At 56.9% G+C, this 23,579-nt stretch overlaps 1 protein-coding gene across 1 annotated transcript; it reads right to left on the bottom strand.

The window, feature by feature from the left end:
- Positions 1 to 1,570: 1,570 nt before the first annotated feature.
- PGAP6 (post-GPI attachment to proteins 6) lies at positions 1,571 to 16,078 on the bottom strand (the record flags this gene model as incomplete). The annotated part of the gene is made up of 13 exons (XM_082006684.1): positions 1,571 to 1,867; positions 2,388 to 2,504; positions 2,887 to 3,033; positions 3,511 to 3,689; positions 5,152 to 5,288; positions 5,977 to 6,100; positions 6,647 to 6,740; positions 7,476 to 7,804; positions 9,028 to 9,293; positions 9,943 to 10,076; positions 10,163 to 10,370; positions 11,943 to 12,120; positions 15,961 to 16,078. The coding sequence occupies 13 exons, from the start codon at positions 16,076 to 16,078 to the stop codon at positions 1,571 to 1,573; spliced, it is 2,328 nt and encodes a 775-aa protein (XP_081862810.1).
- Between the last annotated feature and the right edge of the window lie 7,501 nt (positions 16,079 to 23,579).

Genomic DNA, 23,579 nt, shown 5'->3' with positions numbered 1-23,579 from the left:
CCACAATGCCAGGGCTCCAACGCCGCTGTGCAAACCGAGTTGGGGAGGGGGAAAAGTGCCTAAAAAGTGGTAAAAGTTGGAGGAAGCCCCGCAGGCCCCAGGTCCCCGCCTCCCGCCGCGCTGTCGTGGACGGCAGCAGCACGAGGAGACGCGGGGGACGCGGGTGAAGGGGGGGCGAATGCGGCGGGTGCAGGCGAGCGCCCTTCGCCCGCTTAAAAAGTCGGAGTTTGCGGAGGGAGGGGAGGCAGCGGGATAAAGTGCAGAGCCGAGCGGAAGGCTGGGCGCTCTTCAAAGCAAAGAACGAACCCCGAGGAGGCAAATCCTTCATTAACAGCTCTTCCCTCCCCAAAGCCGCCTGAGGAAAAATAAACCAGCAAGGAACAATGTATTTCAGCCCTTATCTAGAGAATAAGGATGGGCAAAGAGAACTTTCCCGGCTGCCAAGTTTCTGCCCTGGCTTTCTGATGCCTGCCTACCCTGCGGTAAGGCTAAGGCGAGACAGACGCTGCAAAGGAGCCCACGGCGATGCTGCTGAGGGGGTGGGACGGCGCCGGCGGCCTCGGATCGGCTGCGACTCTGTGGCACATCCAGCCTCCGAGGCACAGCGGGCTGGAGGAGCAGGGGTGCGCAGCTCAGACACCGTCCCGGACCACCTCCGCCACGCACATGCCAAACCCACCAAAAAAAAAAAAAAAAAAGGAAGAGGGAGCAAGACGGCGAGTACCTGAACGCTGAGAGAGGAAGGGGACAGCGCAGCAGCCCGGCTCCTTCCCGATGAGCTCGGAGGACTAACCTTAAGACTAAACCCTGCACTGCTGCAGGTTTCACAGCTCTGGGCGAGATGCTCCCGATGCCTTTTGCGTGTCACCACATAGGATTTTTTCACATTCCTGCCAAGTCTGACCCTGAATCCAGGGCCCAAGTCCCGGCCTCGTTCTCCACCTCCCCCCAGAATCAGGACTAGGTAAGAGCAGCACTGTCTGTTTCACGGGGAGAGAGGCTCCAGACCCCTGCGGAGACGGCGGCCAAGGGCCCAGCGCACGCCGAAACCAGCTCCCTCCCTCCCCCTCAGCACCAAGGGCATGCGGCAGCATTTGCCCCCCAGATGAGAAGAAACCCTGTTCTTCCCTTGGGCTCAAATGCTGACTGCAGGATGGCGGGGGAAATCCCCGTCCCACAGTCCTCTGCTAGGACAGGGGTGCAGAGAACAGTGCAGCAGCCAAAGCCCCGGCCCCAGCGCGGCATGGGCTAAGCCCAAGCCTCACGGACGCAGCAGGAGGGGCAGAAGTGTTGGCAATTTCCCCCAGGGCCACAGGGAGGTGAGCCACGGGACATTCCTTGATCTATGAACCACGAAGAACCTGCCTCATCCCAGCAGAAAAGCAGAGGTGGCCTCAAACTTGCCTTCAGAAGCCAAGCCCACCGTCTTCATCTTGAACCCCAGTCCGTACTGCACCCTCCCGGGCAGTGAATGAGCACCTAAGAGGATTGCTGACGTGCGAGAGAGGGGCAGCCCAGGCGAAGAGCCACCTCCCCAGCCCTCCACCTCCGCGACCAGGAGCCAGGCAGTTCAGGTCACAGCATAGAGCTCCTCACGGTCGTTCTGGCAGATCTGATAGCGACAAGTGAGCTTCTGGGACCAGGCCCAGGGCTTCTTATGCTTGTCCCGAGGAGGAAGCAGGAAAGCAACGCTGCAAGCCACCAGCACGTGCCAGATGCTGTGGGTGTAGTAATAGTTCTCATTGGTTTCCATGAACGCGTATACTGAGATGGCAATGAAAGCCAAGGTGATCCCTGGGAGGAGGTAGAAAACCCAGCGCTTCCACGAGGAGGGGTAGCAATGTCTGCGCTTCACTCCGTGGTAAACCTGGAAGTGTCAGAGCACAGGAGGGTTAAGCAGCCAAGCAGAAGCTTAGGCAGGGGGAAACAGGCAGCGCTGCCTGACCCAGAAGCATCTGCCAGCCTCGGAGCAAGAGGGTGCGCCTGCTGCCCCCAAGAAATTCAGCCTCCCCCCTTTCGTGGGCCCACCTCTTCCGTGCAAAAGCCCCTATTCCAGCTGTGGCACCGAAGCCCAGCGCAGATGCCACAGCTCCTGCCCGGGGCACGGACAACAGCTGACCGACCGTTCTGGGACAACACCGCAGCCACAGGCGCTCGCTCTAAAGGAGCTGCAGCAGCTGGACTGTGCCGAGACCCGTAACCAGGGGATTTCTCAGCTACTGGAGGGATGGAGGGTGAACCCCTTCCCCTGCGCCTCCTCCACCTGGGTGGTTCAAGGGGATCACGTCATGCCTGTAGAAGTGCCGGAGCCTGGGGTCTGCTCTGCCACCATCACTGTCGGGAGGGGAGCAGAGGGCAGCAAGTCCTGCCTGGCTGCCCTTACTTACCCACGCCGTGATCATGATGATGAGGGCAAAGAGGCAGGGACCCATCATGTTCCACACCCCTCTGCGGTCCAGCTGCAGGGACATGGCAATTAACAGGGTCCCCAAGACGAAAAGGACCTGGGAATGAGACACCACCGCTCTCACCAGCGGCTCCCCTGCCGCCAGGGCAGAGCCAGCCGCGCCAGAGGCAGGGAGGGCCTCACCCTCCCCACGCGTGCAGGGCTGGGGAGCAGCACCTTAAACCAAAGGACCCACAAACCTCCCCCACAAACCTCAGTCCCTTCCGGCCCCGGCCCTACAAGCAAACAGGTTCATGATCCAAACTCCTGGGACAAAACAAGCCACTGGTTTAAAAACCAGGGTGGCACTGGGTGACAAACAGGCTTTGTCACCAGGCTGGGCTCTCATGAAAACGCAGCGGTGAGAGGGCTCAGCATGGCCACCCGTGGCCTGGCTGGCTCTGGTCTGGCCCTGCCGCGCGGGGTTACCCAACACTCACGTATTTCAGGATCTTCTTCACCCGGGACATGCACAGGATCGTCACCCAGATGGACACCACAGAGCCCAAAAAGTCACAGTACTGTAGTGTGTCGTAGTCCATGATGCACATCACCGCGACGCCTGGCTGGTCACACGCGTGGTAGAACTAGAGCCAGGGACAAAAGCAAAGGCTAGTGTGAATCCAGCAGCACCTCACGGCTTCCTGGGAAGGAGAGGCAGCCCACAGCAGCCAGGACCCCTCCTGGCAGCGCCTCCAGGAAGCTCCACCAAACCACCGTGGCGTTACGGAGAGAAGCCATCAACCCGCACCCTCCCAGCAGCAGCCGAGAGCTCCTAGGACAGCACCCGTCAAGTGCGCAATGCTCCCACCCCACCTCCGCTCCCTGGGGTCCCAGCCCCAAATGCAAGCACCCGCAGCGCAGGTGGAATTGACCAGTGGAAATAACATTCCTGACAAGCTCTGAAGGGGCAGGACGTGTCCACGGAGGTGCTTGCCCAACGATCCTAGAAGGTCCTTGTGGAGCTCCAGGATGGACCGCTCCACTGAGGACTTCAGTCTGACGCAGCATCCCTGATGCTCGGGGGGAGCTGGCAAGGGGACCCGGCAAAAGACAAACCCTACCGTGGAGAAGAACATGGTGTAGGTGTAGACGGAGGCCTCCACCAGGTAGTAGCGATAAACAGCAACCGCTATGGCCGGCAGGAACATGAGGTTGCTCAGGGTGAGCAGGAGGGTGGCCAGGTTCTGCGCACCGACAGACTGAGCCTTGGTGTCGTCCGTGCAGCTCCACCCGCCCCAACCTGCGGAGCGGAGAGGCGCGTGTGGATCCGGCATGCCCCACCTCGTCCTCCCGCAGCACCCAGCAGGAGCCTGGGACACCGCGGAAGCGGCACACCCACGGGCTATCCCTGACCCTCCTCTCCCTCGCTCCATCAGCCATTCACATTCCTGTTCTCAGGGTGGTCTCGTTTCTCACCACGTGCTCCGCTGTGGAAAGCCTCGGGGAAGCCCAGCAGGGCCCCGTGTCCGTTCTGAGGACATCCCCCAGGCTGTTCCCGCGCAGCAGAGGCCATCCTGCGTACGGCATGGGTCTGTCTGGGCTGGTGCTTTTCATCCCTACAGTAGCCCAATGCACACGCCACTTGCTGGCAGTACGTCCAGCATTCGGGGCCCAGATGCTTCAGACAACTGTGTAAGCTGGGTGCAAGATCCCTATAGACCCCAGGAACCAGGGTGGACACCGATCCACAGCACTGAGGAAGCCACGGGCCCCTGTCCTACCACCTCTCCCAGCAGGGCAAACCGCAAAGTCAGCTCAGGTTGCTCTGGGCCTTGCCCAGCTGAGTTTGGAGATCTCTAAGGATGGAGACCCGGATGAACAACCCTGACGGGGGCAAAATTTGCCTTCTTCGATTTAGCTGGAAGTTTCCTTGCTGCAGCCTATGTCTGTGGCCTCTTGCCCTTTCCCTGCGCTCCCCCAGAAGAGCCCGGCTTCAGGGTCCCCGTGACCCCCGTGGGCAGTGGAAGGTGCAATTCAACGCCCCTCCAGCTCCTCTTCTCCAGAGTGACCAAACCCACACACTTCCGCACCCAGGTGGGAGTGAAAACTTCCCGGAGCACAGTGCACGCTCTAGGCTTGACACAGGGTCCGTTCTCAGTCTGCTGAAGGGATGCCAAGGACCGAGCTGAGGCAGCCTTCTACAAACACAAACCTGCATTTTTTGTTTTTTTTTCTTTTTCTTTTTTTCAATTATTTTGATTCAAGATTAGGAGGCCCGTGCCCTTCTTTTGGGGAAAGGAGGTCAGTCACAGGGCAGCCTGGGTACGCGCCGGCATGCCACGGTCAAGGTAGCATCCATCCCATCACCGTGCCACCGGAAACCGAGCCAGCAGCTCTGCCCCTCCAGCCAGCTCCCTGCCAGGCAGAGCCCGGGGAGGCTGCCCCTCCACTTTGTTTCTGGGTCAGGAATATGCAGATGGGGCATTTTGCTCCGAGTGATTCAGCAGAAAGCTGTCGTCAGCCTGATTCCCCAGTTCCCCTGGGGTGCTCTGTGCTTCCCAGAACCCGGCATCCCTTGGGGAAGTCAGAGCGCTCCCAAAGAGGCACCACGGGTGCTGAGGGCTCTTCGGTGAGGTGCCGCGAGCCCAGGCTGCTCCTGGCAGCCACGCCAGAGCCCAGGCTCCCCGACCCAAACACCGCCACCGAAAAACATGGCCTCCCCTTGGGGAGGGTGGCAAAACTTCCCAGGAAAACGCACTCACCAGCCTTGCAGCTGCAGCCAGCATAGAGGTAGCTGTGTCTTCTCAGGAGGCTGCACTGCCCGTACGGCCCGCAGTCATTGAAGCAGGGGGTGAGGTATGCGAAGACGGTCACTTTGGCTTCTGCAGCGTTACATTCACTGCAAGGAGAGCAGGGCGCGCTGGTACCCGGTCCCTCACGGCAGCCTTGCGCCCGGGGAGCACTCTGCTCCAGAGGGTCAGGCCACGCTCGGGCATAAAAGCTCCCCGCTATTTCAGCATCCCCCTCCATCCCTCCCGAGCGCCTGGAGCGGAGCTGGCTCCCGCTCCACTCGGACTGCCAAACTGACGTGCAGGCGGGTGTCAGCTCTCCCCAGACCCCCGCAGCAGACCCCGGCACCCAGGACCAGCAGCGCCGGCACCATTTTACAGGACGCGCTCGGCCCCTTGCGCAAGGAACCAGCAGGAAGGCAAACGGCAGGAGCACGGGCACACAGCCGCCTGCACCTCGGAGACCCCTCGAAGGAGTAACAGCAGCGTTTTCATTTACCATTTTATCACCTCAAAATGCACCTGGGGAAGGGGAAGCTCATCAAAGCAGGCTCTGCTACCCGCAGTCTGCGGGAGACGTGCCAGCTCGGCGCCCGACGAGCTGTTCGGGCGCTCACAGGAGAGCAAGTCGGCGCTGCCACCCGCCTCCTTCCCCCTCTGCAGCCACGGCTTCGCCCCTCCCAGGCGAGACGAGCCCGCGGCAACAGCGGTGAGGACAGGGGTTCGGTTTGGCTCACGCTAGCCAAGGGCAGCGGGGCGCAGAGGCAGCCCCGAGGCGGGATGACACACCAGACTCACCCCTGGCCCTTCGGGCAGACGAGCTGCAGGGAGAGGAACCAGTCATCCGTCTGCGGGTACAGGACAATCAGCATGGCCTCTGCGGAGGACGTGCTCACGCTCAGAGGGTAGCCCTGGAAAAAAGCTTAAAGAAAAGAGGGTGCTGTGATGGGCCAAGGCTAGGGGAGACGGGCCCGCGGTAATCCCAGGCTGAGAGGAGTTGCACGGGAATTGGATACTCCTGCGGCCCCTTGCTCCCGCGCTCAGGAGGCACCAGGAGGACGGAGAGGACCCTTGCTCTCGAGACCCTTGTCGCTTCTATCTCAGCTCTCAGCACTTGACTGGATAGCACAAGGCAGCTGGATGAGCCCGTTTGCTTGGCTAGTCCTCCAACGCAGAGCTCAGCTTCCCTGCACACCAGCAAGGCCTCGGCCATCCCCAAACCTCCTGCCAGCATGGCTGGAAGAGCCCCAGCTGGTAACCAGCCCTTCCTTTGGTGGGGGCTAACTCCCAGTGCCAGACTAGTACCCGCACCCCAGCGCCCACGAACACCTCAGGAGGGCTTGCGCCAAAATCAGCTTCCCTCGGACACCCCTCAAAGCCCCCAGGGAGCTGACAGCTCACCAGGTCTGAAAGCAAAGCCCAGAGCGGGCGCAGCCGGGCGGGCGGCGGGCGCCAGCCTCTCCCCTACCTGTGCTGCAGTTCTGCATGGCGTTGAGGGACAGCACCGGCGACGCAGCACTCACGCACGCTGCCACGGTGGCGTTGGCCAGGCCCACGGAGGTCTGTGCGAACAGAGCAGTGTCCCACGTCAGAGCGCCCCGACGCCACCTCCCTGCCCAATTCATGCCCCACGCTGCCCGGCGCATACGGCGGCAGCAGGCGGCAATAAATCCTGCAGGTCAAGGCCACCCATCGGTTCAGCAGCTCTGTCTGGGCAAGCCCGTGTTCTCCTCGCCCCGCGCTGGCACCCTGACTGAAAGGCAAGGGACCCTCCCGGGGCGCCGCACGCGGCGGCACTGCCCCAAAGCCGGGACACGCACGCATCGCGTCGGCACCAGCGCCGGGCGGCGGAAGTCAGAGGCAGCGGGACATCAGGGCTGAGCCCCGCGCCAGCCCCCGGGCAGTGTCATAGAATTTCAGGGGGCTGATTTTGGGGTGTCGCTGAAGGAGCCTGGGAATTGGCGACTGGGGCAGGAACGTCCCCGGCTTTCCCTGCTCGGTCTCTCCTGGTGGCCAGGCGCCAGGCTCCTGTGGAGAAGATGGCGGCGCAGCTGCTTTCCCTTTCGTCTCCTCTGTGTCACTGCCACCACGTGCCAGCAAGCTGTGGCATTCGGAGCTGGCAGGTGGGACGCGCTGGAAGCGGCTGAAACAGGCTCAGGGCGTGTTTTGTGACAACAAAAAGAAAGAGAAGTAGTCCCACCGGTACCCACGGTCCCCGCAGCTCGCTGGCAAACCAGCCCCGGAGCGGGGACAAAGCCCCGCAAAGGGGAGACAGTCCCGTCAATTGGCCTCCGCACCTTGTTAAGCAGGAGAGTGACCACGAGGGAACCCCCGCTGTCCATGCCAGTGTTCAGGTTGAGGAGGAGGAGGGTCGGGGAGAGGGAGTTCACAGGCACGCTGGGACCGTTCAAGAGCCTGTAGCGCACAGACACCACGTCCAGGTCCTCACGAACAACGGGCTGGTTCTGCAGACAGAAGCTCCTCTGGTTGGACACGTTGCGTGAAGCCTCTCCTGTAGACAGCGCGGAGCTCCCTGCGGCTCCTGTGCTACCCGGTCTGGGACCAGTTTGGCTCTGGTTTAGGCTGCTGAAGTTAAGGAATGAACTGGTACTTCCTGGTCTGCAAGCTGTAAAGCAAAACAGGAGAGGAATCAGCGCAGCCAGGACTAGCACCTCATCCAGGCAGGGCCCCAGCAGCTCCAGACCTTCAAGCGATGGCACAAACTGGGCGTATTTCAGCTGGTTCATGCTCTGCAGTCTACAGCCCCCAAAAGGCACCATGAACTCGAGCCTCAGCACCCACAAGTTGGGACACTGATGGAAGCCAGACAGTGGGTGGAAGCACCCTGGAGCTGCAGGGAAGGGGAGCAGAAGAAGGGGTAACACACAGCATCCTAACACATCAGCGTACCCAGGGAGTAACCACTGGCCAGTGGCACAGCGCTCAGCTGTCCCATAACCACAGGCTGCATAAAAGCCTCCACCAGTTCCCCGGAGCCGAGCAGACGAGGCTGAGCAGAGGAGAGGAGCTAACCCAGTGCAGCTACAGGCACCAGCCATCACGTCGTGGCAGCTGGAGCTGAAGGTGACGCCCGGAGTCCCACTGCTGGAGCCTGCCCGTCGCTCCCAGAGACTCCAGTGCTCCCCTCTAACACCTCGGCTGCCAGTGCCAGGCCCTCAAGCACACGGGATGAGGCTCTGGTTTGAGGAAGGGATGGCAGAACCCCCAGCAGAAGAAAACCTTAAAAAAAACGTACCTAGCTGGTGAGCTTCCAAGACTCCGAGAGTCAAACAGGGATCACGGCCACTTAATAAGAGGATGCCAAGGTGCCTATCACAGCTACAAGGACCTTGTGGCCTCCTGAGTCACAAGGCATCACCTGAAATGGTGACATCCCCCCACTACAACCCAAGACATTACCCAAGGTAAACCTCGGTGTGATGGTTTCCCGTCTGTAGCCCACTTATGGACAGTCAACAGTCAACGTATCATTACAGTCAACGTACCATTACAGCCTGGTGCAGCTACCCAAAACTATTCTCCCCACCAGATTTTAAGCCAGCCACCGCATCCCAAACAGCCTTTGGAAAAATACGATTGCTTCAGAGGCCGCGAACTTTTCCAAAATAGGCAGCTCCAGGGAGTATCACCCCTTGGGCGAACACGGGAGCCTTCGCTTCGGACCCCAAAGCAAGCACTAGGTCTCAGCGCTCAAGGTTATGCCCAGGCAACCAGCACGCTGCGGCACGCCGGCCACTGCCGCCAGCCACCCAAAGGCTCAAGAGAGACACAGCAGACACAAAGTTCTCTCTGGTCATCGCCATAGGACTAAAGAAAGCGGAAGGCCACCTGTGAAGGAAGCCAGGATCTCCACCGACACGGTGGCATTGGCAGCGCCGAGACTCTCCACTGTGATCTGCAGCCACTTCTCCCAGGGGGGCGAGTCCAGGGCCAGGCTGCAGTTTACGTTCCCCATGCAGGTGACGATCCTCTGGAAGGACTGGGGCAGCGTGATGGAGCCCAGCACTACCCGCACAGTGCACACTTTTCGCTCGCTTGTCACGCAGCTGCGCAGCTCAAACCGCATCCCTGAGGCGTGCTTGGGAACGAAGACCCTGCAGGAGGGGGGACCAGCAGCTTACTGAGCTTGTACTCACAAGCCAGCCACGACCCACCACAGGCCCTGGGGCTTTGTGGCAAGAACTAGTGTCATGGTTTAAGCCCAGAATATCCCTTTGGTCAGTTGGGGTCAGCTGTCCCCGCTGTGTCCCCTCCCAACGTCTTGTGCACCCCCAGTCCACTCGCTGGTGGGGTGGGGCGAGAAGCAGAAAGGGCCCTGACTGCGCGTAAGCACGGCTCAGCAATTACAAAAACGTCCCGGTATTAACAACACCGTTTCCAGCACAAATCCAAAACACAGCCCCATGCTAGCTACTATGAAGAAAATTAACTCGATCCCAGCCAAGCCCAGCACAACTAGACTGCTCTGGTTGGTGTTGTGAAAATCCTTCCCAAGGGCAACGTCTCAAAGAATTAAAATTCCCACAGCTGAACTTCTCAGACCACTCGGGAAGAGTGGGAGAAGGGTGCTCATGTGCTCCCCGTGCAAACCCTCCCACTGCCGCGGGGAGCTCCGCAAACAGGCTCGGAGACCCCCCAGCTCCGGCCCCATGCGGGAGCAACAGCGGCTTCCCCTAAGCAGCACCCGTGGGAAATCCCACCCCCTCACGGCCCCGGGCCGTCCCGTCCGCTGCTCCCGCTCACTTGAGATGCAGTGGCTTCGCAGGAGCGACGATGGTTTGCAGCATAGCAACATCAGGCTCCAGAACAGGTATATCGGTGAGTCTGAGCACAAACATGTCAGCCTGGAACATATAGGGGCACGGAGTGGAGAAACCCTGCAGGAGGGGAGAGCAGACGGGTCAGCTGTGGTGAGACACACTGGGCAAGGTACGATGGCCGAGACCCTCACCAGCACCCTCACCTTCACTTCAATCCTGCCAGCAGCCTCAGGGAGATGGGCAGCGATGAACCAGTCTCCGGCTGCAGGCGTGGTGACGTTCACAAAGGTGGTGTTCTGCACAGCACTGCTCAGAGTGATGCTTATGTTATAGGAAGGACGGACGGTCGCATTTGAGGGAAAACGAGTGCCCAGCGGATTAATCACAGGAGGGGCTCCGTAGCGAAAGTGCCTGTGAGAGAAACCAGAACGCGAATAAATCGAAGGATGTAAAGACACTGGCAACATAAACTGGGATACAAACTCATCACTGGACGCCCAGGTTGGCCGGGATCGAAGAGGGAGCAGGCTGGAAAAGCCCCACTTTTTCAACTGGGCCACAAGAGCCATCATTTTTATCTGGTGGGGACCAGCTGCTATTAGCTTATCCGGGCTTTATTTAGAGATTGGCTTAACTCGGCTGCTTATTAAGATAAGGGTTTACATGGTTCCATCAAGCCTGAAAGCAAGTTTCCACACGTACAAAGGTTAAGCCCCAGCTGCAAGACTACTCCTTTTTTACTAACCATCAGCAAATTCCCCATATAGGCTAAATGATCAACGAAGAGCTTCCATTTTCTAGCTAAGATCCGCATCTTCCCCATTTCCTCTTTTAAGGAGGGCGGGCAGACTAAAAAGATGCTTACCAAGGAAGGTCCATGTGACCGGCTTCAGTACACCAGCACTTCTGCTTTCCAGAGAAGCAGCCCAACGTCTGAGCAGCAGGAAAGCAGGCAGCTAAGTAACACGTGAGATATTTATCCGGGCAGCCAATTTGGCATTTAATTTGCTCGCTTTTGGACTGCACTGCAACAGAACGTTAACAGGTCCAGCAAGCAAAGGTGACGGGTGATATGTTATTAACCCATTTCAGCTTAGCCAGGCTGGTCTTCGTTTCTTAGGGTATGGTTTAGCTGTTGCCTCGTCCCTCACAACCCCAGACTATTGGAAACCTTTCTGGGAAGCAGAAAGTAGGAAGGTCATCTGTGCCAGGCTGCTCCGGAGCAACTAAGAGCACCGGTCTGTGCCCGGGACAGACCACGGAAGCACAAGCCAAGCAGCTTCCTGAGACCTCCGTGGAGTGGGTGCCAGAGACCCACGTGTCTCCATGGGCACAACTTGCCCAGGGAACTTGGTACCCTCCCAAGATACAGCTCAAAGTCTTGCAAGTTTTTGACCTCAAATCCTCCAACAATTCAAGTACTGCTTTAAGCAGCATTTCTTCCCCTGGCATTGAGCCTGCGATCTTCTCATGCTCTGTGTCTGCAGGACTCGGGCATTCCTCTCCTATTGCTGCTCCACACACAGCTGCATCCCTCACAAAGCATCCCCAGTGTCTTCAGTTCCTCTGTACCACGGAATTTCTCCATCTCCAACCGACTGGGGTCCTCTCAAGCCCCTTGTAGTCCTGCCACATCCTCTGGTACCACGCGCAGGATCCTGCCAGGCACAGGAAGGTCCAGGAACCCCTTTGCTCATGAGCAGCGACACCAGCCTCACTGTGAAGGTCTCTCCAGTGTTTCTAAGGAGTCTCTTTGACAGCACGCCTGACAGACAGCCCCAGATCCACTAGTAACGTGGACACAAAATGCTCCTACAGGTTTAAACACAACTTTAGTGCTAGTACATTAAGAAACTACGGCTGCTGCAACTGGGGAACAGATGCCCAGCCTCCAACGACCAACCAACCACGGCCATGGGCAACAAGGACAAGAGAACGGCAGGAAGCCCAGGTGGGCAAGCACTGGCACGGGGACATACGTACACGGCGATCTCCATGCTGGTGCACTCAGGTCCTTTCCCCCGGGACGCCTGCAGGAGCCAGCGAAGCAGCACGGTGTCTTCTGGTACACGGAAGTGGAAGAGCTTGGCGTTCCCGTACCAGCTGTAGAAGGACAGCTTCTGCGCGCTCTGGGAGAAGTACTCGGAGGCGTACAGGGAGTCTGAAGGGGAGAGAGCACCGCAGTTGCTGGGGGGGCTGCTGGGGCCACCCGCAGAAGCCGACAAGGAGTTTTAAGGCTGCTGGAGAGGAGCCCTTTCTGTCCCTGATTTCTCATCCCAGTCCCACTAGATCGGTGGTGATCCACGCTGCTCCTCCAGCCAGAACCACCCACTCCCCTGCTACAAAACCGTCACCTGGAGCCAGACAGCACTGAAAGATGCCTTAGCTACGTGCTGCAAGGTGTGCTCCGAAGGCAGCAGATCACCGGAGACACCGAGGACCTTGTCGGCCTTACCCAGCGCAGGATACAGGTACTGCGCAACACGCTGTCTTCCCGTGACGCACAACAGGGTGAAAATCCATGTGCCGCAAACCTAGCTCTGCTTTCAGATGTACCTTCCAAAGCCTAAAGATTTTCCTGGAAGAAAGGCTGCTGGGATGGTGAGAACAGCCCTAGGGCAGGCTGAAAGGTCGTGCACGAGGACAACGGCTATTCAAAGTGCCATCGGGACTAGCTGGACCCTCCATCCCCCCCTCCGCCCAGCTATGCCTGCAGATCACCCCCAGCCTACTGATAATTTCAGCTGCAAAATTATACATATTAGTGGTGTTGTCAGCAAGAAACCAGCCAGACTGCAACTCGGGGACGGAGAAGAAACATCACACCAGGGTTGGGAAGGGGGCAAAACTGCATGGAGGCCAGGGAGCCAAGGCCATGTCACCCACCCGAAAACAAAGTTCATAAAACTCAGCGAGGGGGTGGTAGCAGAAGGTGTCTTCACATCTCCGCTGAGTCCTCCTAGATGCTACTTTCCTACTTGGGAATTCCCTGGAGTGGGGAGAAACTGTGGCACCTTTCAGACACAGATTCCTCACCTCTATCAGAGAATAAAGCAGCAAGCGCGGTTTAACTTGCCTTCCTCCAACGTCGTGCTGGAAACACAGAGGACCCGACTGAGTTTAAGGAAGATGCCGAAGAAAGAGGAAAAAAGTCCTCAGGCAGGACCCGAGCCTTGGGACGTACTTCAGGCCAAGAGGAACCTAATCCTAGCAGGAACTACGATTCATGCCCCAAAGCACGACGCATGCCGGCCTGCACCCACGGCGCTGCAAAGAGACAGGCGTGGTAATCATGGGTTTAACTCCCTGGCAAATAATCAAGCCAAAGCCTCCAGGCACCCTGCAAACCCGACAGGGAAAGGAGGAACTGGAAAGCAAGAAATACCAGCCAAGCAAGCCAACCGGAGAATTTGGTCGTGGAGGAAGAGTGTGGCCGCCTCACCTCACCTCGCCGCAGGGGCTGCCCCGGCCGCGCGCCCACGCGGTCCAGCCGAGGGAGCAGCACTCGCAGCACCTTAATGCGCAGAGCCAGGCGAGGTCAGGGGGAAAGGGGAGCCTCGAGCAGGACAGCGAGAAGTCCACAGCCCGTGGGCAGAGCCGCCCCGCTGCGGTCCCCACGCCGGGGTTACGCCGCTCTCCGGGCCAGCGAGGAGCAGGGACCACAAAAGGGGCTTTTCATGCGAACGCTCCCTGGCTGCGACGCCAACGCAGCGCGTGGGCTACCACAGACAAGAGCTGGCTGCGACCCGCTCCGAGCCCCGTTACATTTTGCGCACGGGAGCTCCAGGAGGGAGCAGGGTTCAGCCAGCAGCGGCTGGAGCCCCAGCTGCGCTCCGCACGCACACGGCGCGTTTGTTTCTGGGACTCCACGGAGATGTTGGAGCACAGGACGAGGGTAGGCAGGGACACAAAGCGTGATTAGAGCTGGGAGAGCCGTGGTCCTGCTCAACACAACAGGTCCCATCAGACAACCCGCATGGGGATAAGCCCTCTTGCCTTGACGTAAGCTGCTCCAAACCCACCGGCTGTCGGGCTCCGCACAGCCAACAGCCACGGTTACCACCCGTCCAGCACGTCCTCACAAAGCTGAAGCATGACATGTGTGGTTTTGGGGGAGGAGAGGGCGGGAGGGAAGCAAAATTAAAAACTCAGGCAACCGGTGGTGCTATTTATTAAGGACTGGTCAATGATACGGAGCGAGCGCAAGGCAGTACCGGGTCGAGGGCGGGCAGGCAGACCGGGTCAGCAGCAGCTGTGTCTGTACCGACAAAACGCCGGCGCGGGCGAAAGTCAGCTCACAAACAGCTTCTCGGGGTGATGACGTGCCAAGCCCCCACGCGCCGGCTTCGCTGCGCTGGGCACCCGAGAGCTGCGCCCGGGCTGCGGGTCAGTTCCCCCCCCGGGCACCCTCTGCCTGGGCTGACAAGGAAATATCACAGGTAGATAAACTCAAATATCAGCAGAGAAAAGCCAGAAAGACAGGTCACCATGGGCGAGGCGTGTGCTCCTGCAGCCCATTTGCATCGAGAGAGCGTACTCTGGTATTTGCTGTGCTCTGTACGTGTCTGTCTCTATTCAGTATGCCCCGCACCGGCACGGCAGCACCTGGAAAGTCCCGCTCCGCTGTCCCATGATGTTAAAAAGCCCTTTAAACTGAGCAAGGGAGTTGTCAAATAGGTGTTGTTTCCATCCTCTCTCCCATATAGATTTCACGTAAGCAGGTTTCGAACATATTACGCAAAAACCAAAAGTGTTTTTAAGACAAGAAGCAAACCACGGTAGAATCGCAGCTGCAGAGAGGAGATGCGTTATTTGAATTTCAGAATAAAGAGCCACCTGCAATAGCGTGGATGCGTTTGTCCAAAGATGATCTCATGGTAGTTTTAGGAAATGATACTTTGCGGGTTTCGGGGCTTCCCACCAAAAGGACGAAGCCCTCATTTCGAAGCAGACGCTATCCGAAGCTAGAGAGATGGTGAACAGTCCAACTGAAGGAAAGACATGGCTATGTGGCAGGATGTTTGGACCTGTTCCTTTAGCCCGGGTCAAAAATCCATCTATAAATGTTCCAGAGAGAGGACCCCTTGCTCCCCTGGGGAGCAGCCGATCTCCACCGGCACCCAAGATCTAACCCAAGGGAGGCATTCCCCCCGCCGGCGGGACAGCGCCGAGACAAGCCAACCGCCAGACCTCAAGCACAGGGTAGCTCTCCGGGGCTGGGAACCCAGTTAGCAGGATGCCAGAGGAGGGTGGGCCTGGGGCAAAAAGGCCGTCTCACCCCTTGGCTCCCCGGAGCAGCCTCCATGCTTTGCAGACTATGAGGAAGTGATAACCACCATCAACAGTGGACAGCCACCGCCGGCACAAGCCGGCCTCTGTGACGGGGTGAAGCAGGCAAACAACCTCACCTCCCCAACCCTCTCCACCACCGCTCCGGCTGGCTGACCCTCCCGAGGGGGAGGCACGGCCCCAGGGACCAGGGACCCCCAGCACCACCGGGAAGAGCATCCCACCGCTCCGCTGAAACCCCCGCTCCCGCCCTGCTGCCTTGATGCACTGGAAGTAAAGTAACCTGAAAACAACGCAAAAGCAAGCAAAACAACCACTGCTGCCACAAACACGGCAAAACACGCTCCGAGTCCGGGCCCCGACCTCTCGCTGCTCTGCAGCACCCGACACAGGTCGGGATGGCTGGGACGGCTCCCAGAGCCCCCGAGCACCCACATCGCTCGCGAAATCACGGAGCCACCTCGAAGCCACCCCCGGCAGGAGCTGCGGGGTTCGGGCCGGCTCCCGGGGCTGCGCGGCAGGCGAGTCCCCGCTCCCTTTAAGGTCACCCGCTCGGTTACCCACCGGCGCCTCTGCCCCCCAACCCCGGCACCCCGCCGGCCCCCGGGCGGGCAGCGAAACCCCCCAGCCCCGCTCCTGCGCCCCAGCCTTGGCCCCCGCGGGGTACCCCCGTGCCGCCCCCGAGCCCCCCCCATTCCGGGCCGGGACTCACCGGGGCCGGTGCGGTCGCGGCGGCCGGCGGGCAGCGCCAGGAGCTGCAGCAGGAGCAGCAGCAGCAGCAGGAGCGGCAGCAGCAGCCGCCGCAGCGGCGAGCCGGCTCCCCGCGCCATGGCCGCCCGGCGTTACCCCGGCATCACCGCCCGCCGCCGCCGCCGCCCCCCCGGCGCCATCGCCGCCGCCGCCGCCTCCGCCCGCTTCCGCCGGCCCGCCCCGCCCCCGCGGAACCACCGCCCCCGGGGCGGTGCCGGGGGAGCCCGGGACGGGCGAGGGGACAGGCGGCATCGGGGCAGCGCCGGGACCCCCGGGCTGAACGGGGGACTTGGGGCTGCCCGCAGACCGGGGGAGCTTTGGGGGCTCGGGGATAAGCCTGGGGCTCGTGGGGTGCCCGGATCCTGAGGGAGCCCCAGCACCGATCTGGGGACCCCACCCCTGTCCTGGGGAGCCCCCGGGATGAGCCTGGGGACCCCCGTGATCCTATCAGGACCCCAAATAACCCCAGCGAGCCCCACGACCCAGAGACCCGAGCTGGTCCCGGTGTCCCCCGATACCCCAGGAGGTCCCTGAGAGTGACCTTGGTGGGGGCTCAAAACCCCAGGAGCACCCTGGACCCTTGGGAGCGTGTCCTGGGGAAAAGGTGGTGGCGGGGCCACGGTGCTGGACCCAGGCTGCCGCCACGGGAGACGGCAGCCTCGTGGGTTTGCTCCTCAGTGACTTGGAGAGAAGGTGAGACGGGAATTTAAGCTCGGTTCCACCTGGAATCACAGACATTAACACGCCTCGGTCGTAAACAGCCCATAGCGTAGCTCAGAACTGAAACGCTTGGGGAGGCTCAGCTGCAGGGGTGGTTGTACCCTCGTCCCTGGAAAGCCTGGTGGCCTTCTCCGCTTTCACGTATCTACCATGTTCAGAGGACTCACGGGCGATGTGGCTTTCAGAGGAACCGTCAACTCATCCTCCAGTTTTCTGCTTGTCTTCAGAAGACTCAGAGAGGTTTTTTTTTTCCAAGCGGATCTTTCCTCTTACATGCCTTTTCTTTGGGATACCTTCTGACGTGTTTGCATTCTCCAAGACAGTAATGCAGCCTGGATGCAGTCTCAGAGTCCTTGCTCAGGCAAAAATCCCACCACTTGCTTATGGGTCAGCTTGGTTGAGGACTTCAGACCTGCTTTCAGTCGATCACAAACTCCCTGAAGATGGACTTTCTACTTCAGGAGCTCAAAATCTTTGCTTCTTGCTCTCACAGGCCTGATATATTTGCGATAAGTTTATTAGGTTTGGGAAGGAGATCCCTAGGGAAGAGCCAGTCATTTTCTAGGGGCTCTGACATCACCGAAAGTCCAGTCAGAGCAGCTTATGCAATCAATAGCTAGCAATGTCCTCATCTAATTTATGAGAAGACTTCCTTGAAGTCAGCCCAGGAGCTTGAGAAGACAAAAGCACGGGATGGGAAGGGACTATTCTTCTAATTCCCAGCCTAGTTGTGTTCACTGCCCGGCCATTTCCATTTGTCCCTCTGTAATACTATCCTTGGATGTTCAGAGCTCTCCTTGTGGAACGTGGTCCTGCCTAATGATAGCATCAGCTTCCTCCTCATCTTTTTGCTGGGCATGAGGATATCACCCCGTTTCTGCTGTGTTGATCCTTGAGGCCATGCCCGTATCCTGTAATATCCCAAGCCTCCGCTATAGTGAGAGTACCCACACTTTTCTTTTTTTTTTTTAATGTTTTGGGCATTAATAAAAATTCCCAAGGCCAGACCCAAGGTCAGATTCTACCAGTAATTTTCCTCCAGCCCAATAATTCCCTTTCAACACTCCTTTTATCATCTCCCTATTTTCTTGAGCTCTATCTTACAATTCTGTCACTAATCCATATTTTCTCCAGGCTAAATCCCATGGTCCCAGCACCACATGATGCTGCTGTAACACGGCTCATGACTTACAACAAAGCTCATGACTGAGCTTTGAGATCTTGACCCACAGCTTGATGGATTTATCTGTTCTTGCTTCACTCATGCATATTGTGAGCATCAGTCAAAGCCTTCTTTAATGGCTAGTCTTCCTCGCCATTTTTCATAATGTCCTTGTTATTCCTAATAACCCTTTGATATTAGGAAATCACGCTCCAGTTAGGTATTACACTCGTTCCCTCTTGTTTTTCCTGCTTCTTTGGAAAGTAAAGTAATTTTGCAATGCTTTCTCTAAGGAATGGCAAGTCTCTTCCACATTAGCTTTCAGTTCTCCCGGTCGATTTTGCTGTTGCTCAAAAATTGTTCTTCTGAAAGAACAAACTCTTTTATTCTCATCCTACATTCATTTAGCCTTCAACTCCATTTTAAAGGTATCAGCTTATCATCGACCAATCCTTATGAATGACTTTCCTGCAACACTATCTCTACTTACAGTTATTTTCCTCTTAAAGGACAAAAAATGAGATTAAAAGTCACAGATCTGAGAGATCTGAGCACAATTCAGACTCACCTAATGTAGTGCAGAATCAGATCAACGACGTTGTACTTGCCCCTCTTCCCCAGGAAAAGCATTCCGGTGCCCGACGGGAGTGTTTGGGGCGGTGGATGCTGTAGGAGATGTCACCTTCAGACTGACAGCTGCTCTAGGCACATGAGGACAGTAAAATGTTGTCATTGGCTTAGTGACTCTGTGGGTCGCTCCTTTCCCCTTTGGCTAAGTGGCCTTGCAGTCTCAGAAGGGGTGAGTTTGAACCAGAGGGGGTGGAATGTCCACTTTCCCTTTTGCTCTAGAGCTGGAGCGGAAGTTTCCTCCACTTCCACAGTGGACACATGCAGCCACCCACGGATCACCGTGACCTGCAGCCAGGCAGGAGATCCAGCTGCAGTGATATCTGCCTCCTCTTGTGGTGGCAACAGAATTTGCCAAGTTTACAAATGAGCTGGTGAGCTTCTGTCTGTGCCGAAGCCTGAGGGAAGCCGAGCCCATGCCGAGGCCAGGGCTTCTGTCCGGCTTAGTGACACGCTTGACTCTGGGTATAGTGCAAGCGCCTGCGTAACGGTTAGGGCTCACCACATCTGCTTCTTGCTCTTGGGCCCACGAGTCCCCAGGCTCAGCCCCTCCTCAGGAAGTCAGGCGCACGTGGAAGACCGTGCTCTGCAGAGCGTATTTCCTACAGCGTTTCAAACAGGTCTGGGGAGAAATCTGGACTGTATACTGAAAATATCCCCATTTGAAGCTACGATCCGGAAAAATAAATAACGGTGACCTGCCCAAATCAAATCTATAGAGCTTTAACAATGCTGACCCATGAATTTTGATAAATATACTTCTACTATTAATAAAGGCACTCAGCTGCTCAACCGTTGAAGGAGGTATAAAAGCTTTCTGGCTGAGCAGCTGCAATGCACATTTGCTGTATTGTTTTCCATAAATCCGTAGCTGGGATCCTCCTGGCCATGTGCAAAGGTCTCTGGAGAGCACCAAGCTGGCACAGTCTGCTGCCCTGTCTCCGTTTGTCTGGTTCTGATACAAGGAGTAAAAAAAAAATGTGTTTTAACCATCCTCCAGCTAGGTCCTCGTTGAGTTGTGTCTACCCCACAGATCGTTGCCAGCCGACGTTACTGTGCCAGGGGATCCGGAAAGGAAGAGTATATTGAAGAACCGTGTCCCCGCAACGTGGATCAAAAATCTGCTCTTAGAGCTGCATGCTTTACCTTTGGACAGAAACGTTAGACGATGCTCCATCTCTGCAGGAGACTGGTGAAAGGCTATTTGATGTAGTCTGTGGAGCTTTGCTATGTGTGGCTTTTTCAGTGGAAAAACAGGAGGTCAATCATTTCAGTGTAGACAAAGGTAAAGTGACACAGACAGGGAAATACGATCTAAACCAGAGGAGGTTGAACTTGAACTGGCTATTACAGCTCAGGAAGAAGATGCTGGAGTCCTCAATGATGGTTCACCAAAATTGTAGCCTTGATGTGCAGAAGCAGTCCAAGAAGCCAGCAAAATGCGGTGATGTCATCAGGAAGGGTTCTCAAAAAAGGGGGAGAGGATGTCTTTTGCCTGCTTGGTGCACCCACATCAGTGCCGTTCTGGCCTGTGCATCTAAGGAGACAGTGGGCTTGGAGTCTTGACAGAGCAACTGAGATGGTCAAGGGGATGGGGTATGAGGAGGTCCTGGGAAGGCTGGGATTTTTTCCCTTGAGAAGGGGGAGCAGAAAGGGCCAACTTCACAGAGTCATAAAGTGAATGTGGACCTGATGCTCATCAGATTCTGCTCTGAGGCCATTGTTGAGTCTAGCAGATTGGTTTAAAATGGATAAAAGGGACTTTATATGGGACAGAGAAGAGAATGAACTTCTGGAACTTGCTGCCACAGGAGGCTGTGGAAACAAATAGGATCAGCAGGTTTATAAAAGGTATAGCAAATTCACAAGCAGCAGGTCAACAGGCAGATGCTGAAGGCAACAGGGAAACAACACCGGGAGAGAAGAACCAACAATCTGACCAGCAGAGCATTTCCTATGTTCTCAGTTTCACCATCCCTAAACAAATTCAGATCTTCTCACATCTAGTTGGTATGTGGTAGGAAGACAGGGCAACTAGCAGGAGTAAAGTTTTTGCATTTCCATTCAATTCCCATCTCTGTAGTGAAAATCCGATCAAATCCCAGTGGACAATGTCAAGCAGGCCCTGACTGAAAAATACTGTAATCTCGTGGAAAAGGGTTGCTAGTGGTACAGTTGGAGCGAAAATCTGGCTAGATCTAATCATCAGAAAAGACATGGTCAGCCACAAAAAGAAAGTGGGAAAACAGCGTGAAGTGGCTGTGGAAAGATTCTGCCGTGTAGTTGATGAATGGCTCCAAAACAGCAGTGACGGCACTGAGAAGGCATCAGTGGCCAACGTCGTGTTACCACAGATCTGCTCCTTCTCCTCCCAGATGTACAATCCAAGACCTGGATTCCGCTGTGAACATCTCCAGGGCCAGGGATCATGATGCTTAATGCCTTTCCAGTCACGGGAGCTCACAGAACGAGACCTGGCTTCCTCACAGGTCAGCTTTGAGAGGGATCAGCAAAAAAGTTTTCTAAGATGTTGCTTGCAATGTTAAACTTTTTGTGATGGCAAAGGAGAGCAGACAGTGTTTTATGTTCTGCAAATACTCGTTTTTATCAGCCCCGTCCTCTCTGGAGGGGGTTGTACAGCTGTGCTTGATGTGGCTGCTCCACTGGGAGCAGCCTCTGCTGTTAGGAAAGGAAGGAGAGGAAATATTTGAAGTCCTTCATCAAGATTGGCGTTTTAGTGAAGGCTGACTCTATTTTCTGTCTTCTACAACAACTTTTCCATCTCCCGCTGGCAAAACAGCCAGTGGAGAAGGTGGGAGGATCCTAAAAAGTGTGGATTAAAGTGTTTCAATCATTCCAGTATTTTCAGACTGTTTGCCTGAAAAAATTCCCCTTTACCTCAGCAACAGATGGAAGCCATCTCCACACAGCCAGTGTCTTTGGGAAGCGGTGGAGGCTGATGGGGTTGCAGAAACGAGACAAGAGAGTCTCTTATCATTAGCAGAGTAAGAGAAGGAAACTAAGAAACTATAAACCAGTCAACCTCAAATCACAAAAAAACAGTGGGACATTTAATCGAAGAAAGAGATGAGTAATAATAATGGCCATTGCCAAGAATGAGTCATTTCAGATGAGTCTGTTTTCCTTCTGTGACAGATTCCAATCCTTGGTTCAACATTATTCGCTGTTCCTTCATCAATAACTTATGTGTTATTGGTTATTGGATGATGTGTAATGGAGAATGTGCTTATTAAATTATCAGATGTGCCTGAGCTGGAGGGGCTGTAAGCACCCCAAAGCACTGGGTTAAAATTCAAAGTGTTCTAGACAGATCAGGGAGATCAGTTCGGTGTGGAAAACCTGACATTCAGGAAAGAGTAACTGTTCAAATACATGGCAAACAAACTGCTTACACAGCAATTTTACAGCAAAAGACCTATAGGTTGCACTAACCACGAGCTATACTATTGGCATATTGAATGCCAATATGGGATGTATAAACAGAAGAACACTTTGTGAAACGCATGATGTCTCCCCTCTTCTTTCCAGCAAGAGGATCTCTCAACTGGTGCCCTAAGCTCAGCTTCCAGTAAGAAATGAATTCTGTATCTTCCCACTGCTTCTCTGCTAAATTTTGAATGGGAAATTCCTGGTAAATTCCTCTAGGATGCTTGACTTCCTCCAAGGGTCTGTACCTGTGTGTCCCTTTCCAGAACGCACTCTCTAGGGCCATGACTATGTATCAGGCACTAATAAGAGTAGTATACAAGCTGCCTGGACAATGCTGTTTGCAACCCCTCAAGAGACTGGTAAAAGTGTTGCGATCAGGTAAGTCATAACCATCAAGCTTGTTTCCTGATGCCATTTTAGTTCCTCTTTCAATAAAAACGAGCTCTGAGATGTCACTTGCCTTCGTGATGATCATACAACAAAATACTGTGTTGTTCTGTGGTGTCTTTGAACCACAGATGCTTCGTCCATCAAGAATAAACGTTGATGAGTGGCAAGAAAGGCTTCCAGATAGTGGAGACATCAGAGCAGGCTTTTGTCTCACCTGAAGATGTTCATCTTCCTTCTTCCCCTGAAGCTGCCTACCGTGACTGCCTCCTGAGCGCTGCCATGGCATGGACCAGGGGGCTTTGTCCCCAAAGTCCATCTCCTCCACGTCGCCTGGCACCATTTCAGGCTGCCGGTGCCGTGGCGATGCAGCGGTTGCCTCCACCTCTCTCATCAGCACCAGGGCTGCAGCAATACCAGCTGCAAAACCAACCTGGGCCAGCGATGGAGGAAATATTTGACCTGCTCCGCTCCAGGCCTCCGCTGCTGCGCTGCCTGCAGGTCCTGAGGGAGGTGGACAGGAACGCTAGCTCCGGGAGAGCCAAGCTGTGGGGAGCTGCTGCCAGCACGTCTGGCCCCTGGGACAGGCTGTGTCCTGGGCCACACGAAGCCACGGCCACCGCGGGGTGCCCAGGGCTGTGTCCAGGAGGCACGGGCTGCTGGCCAGGGCTCCCGCACCCCTCCAAGCTGGCCCCAGTGTCCCCGGTGTGCGCGGGACCCGGGGCTGGCCGGAAGCCCGTCCTGGCGGCCCGCGCCCCCTTCGCCCTGCCCGGGGGCTCCAGCTCAGCCCCGCGGGCGGGGCCCAGGCTCGGCCTCCGCACCCTCCGCCTGGCCCCGACAAGGCACCACGGCTTGAGGTCCCCATCTTGTGGCAGCAGGGACAAATGGCCGGGACGAAACTCGTCCTGGCTCTTCGGAGCTCAGCGGTTCTTCGGCCAGGCAGAGCCCCGGGAGAGCGCTGCAGGGCCGGGCCGCCGCCCGCTGCCACACCACGCGTCCTGCCTGCGGACACACCACGCCACGGGAGAGGTTGGAAGCGAACGCTGGCGGCGGGGACGACCGCCAGCCCCTTCCCCTCCGCGCACGTACCCTGCGTTGCTCTTACACCTTGCCTCTTACGCACAGGGACCCCGCGAGAGTCCTCTGCGGCCGGGTTTGGAGCATCCCAAGCCTGCGCTGGATTTGATGCCAGCTCTTCCCGGTGCTTTACACACCAGTCCACGCTGCCTTGCCAC

The sequence above is a fragment of the Phaethon aethereus genome (genome assembly GCF_964289735.1).
Source record: "Phaethon aethereus genome assembly, chromosome: 15".
In the NCBI taxonomy this organism is placed as follows: domain Eukaryota; kingdom Metazoa; phylum Chordata; class Aves; order Phaethontiformes; family Phaethontidae; genus Phaethon; species Phaethon aethereus.
This window is presented reverse-complemented; position numbering and strand designations above follow the sequence as displayed.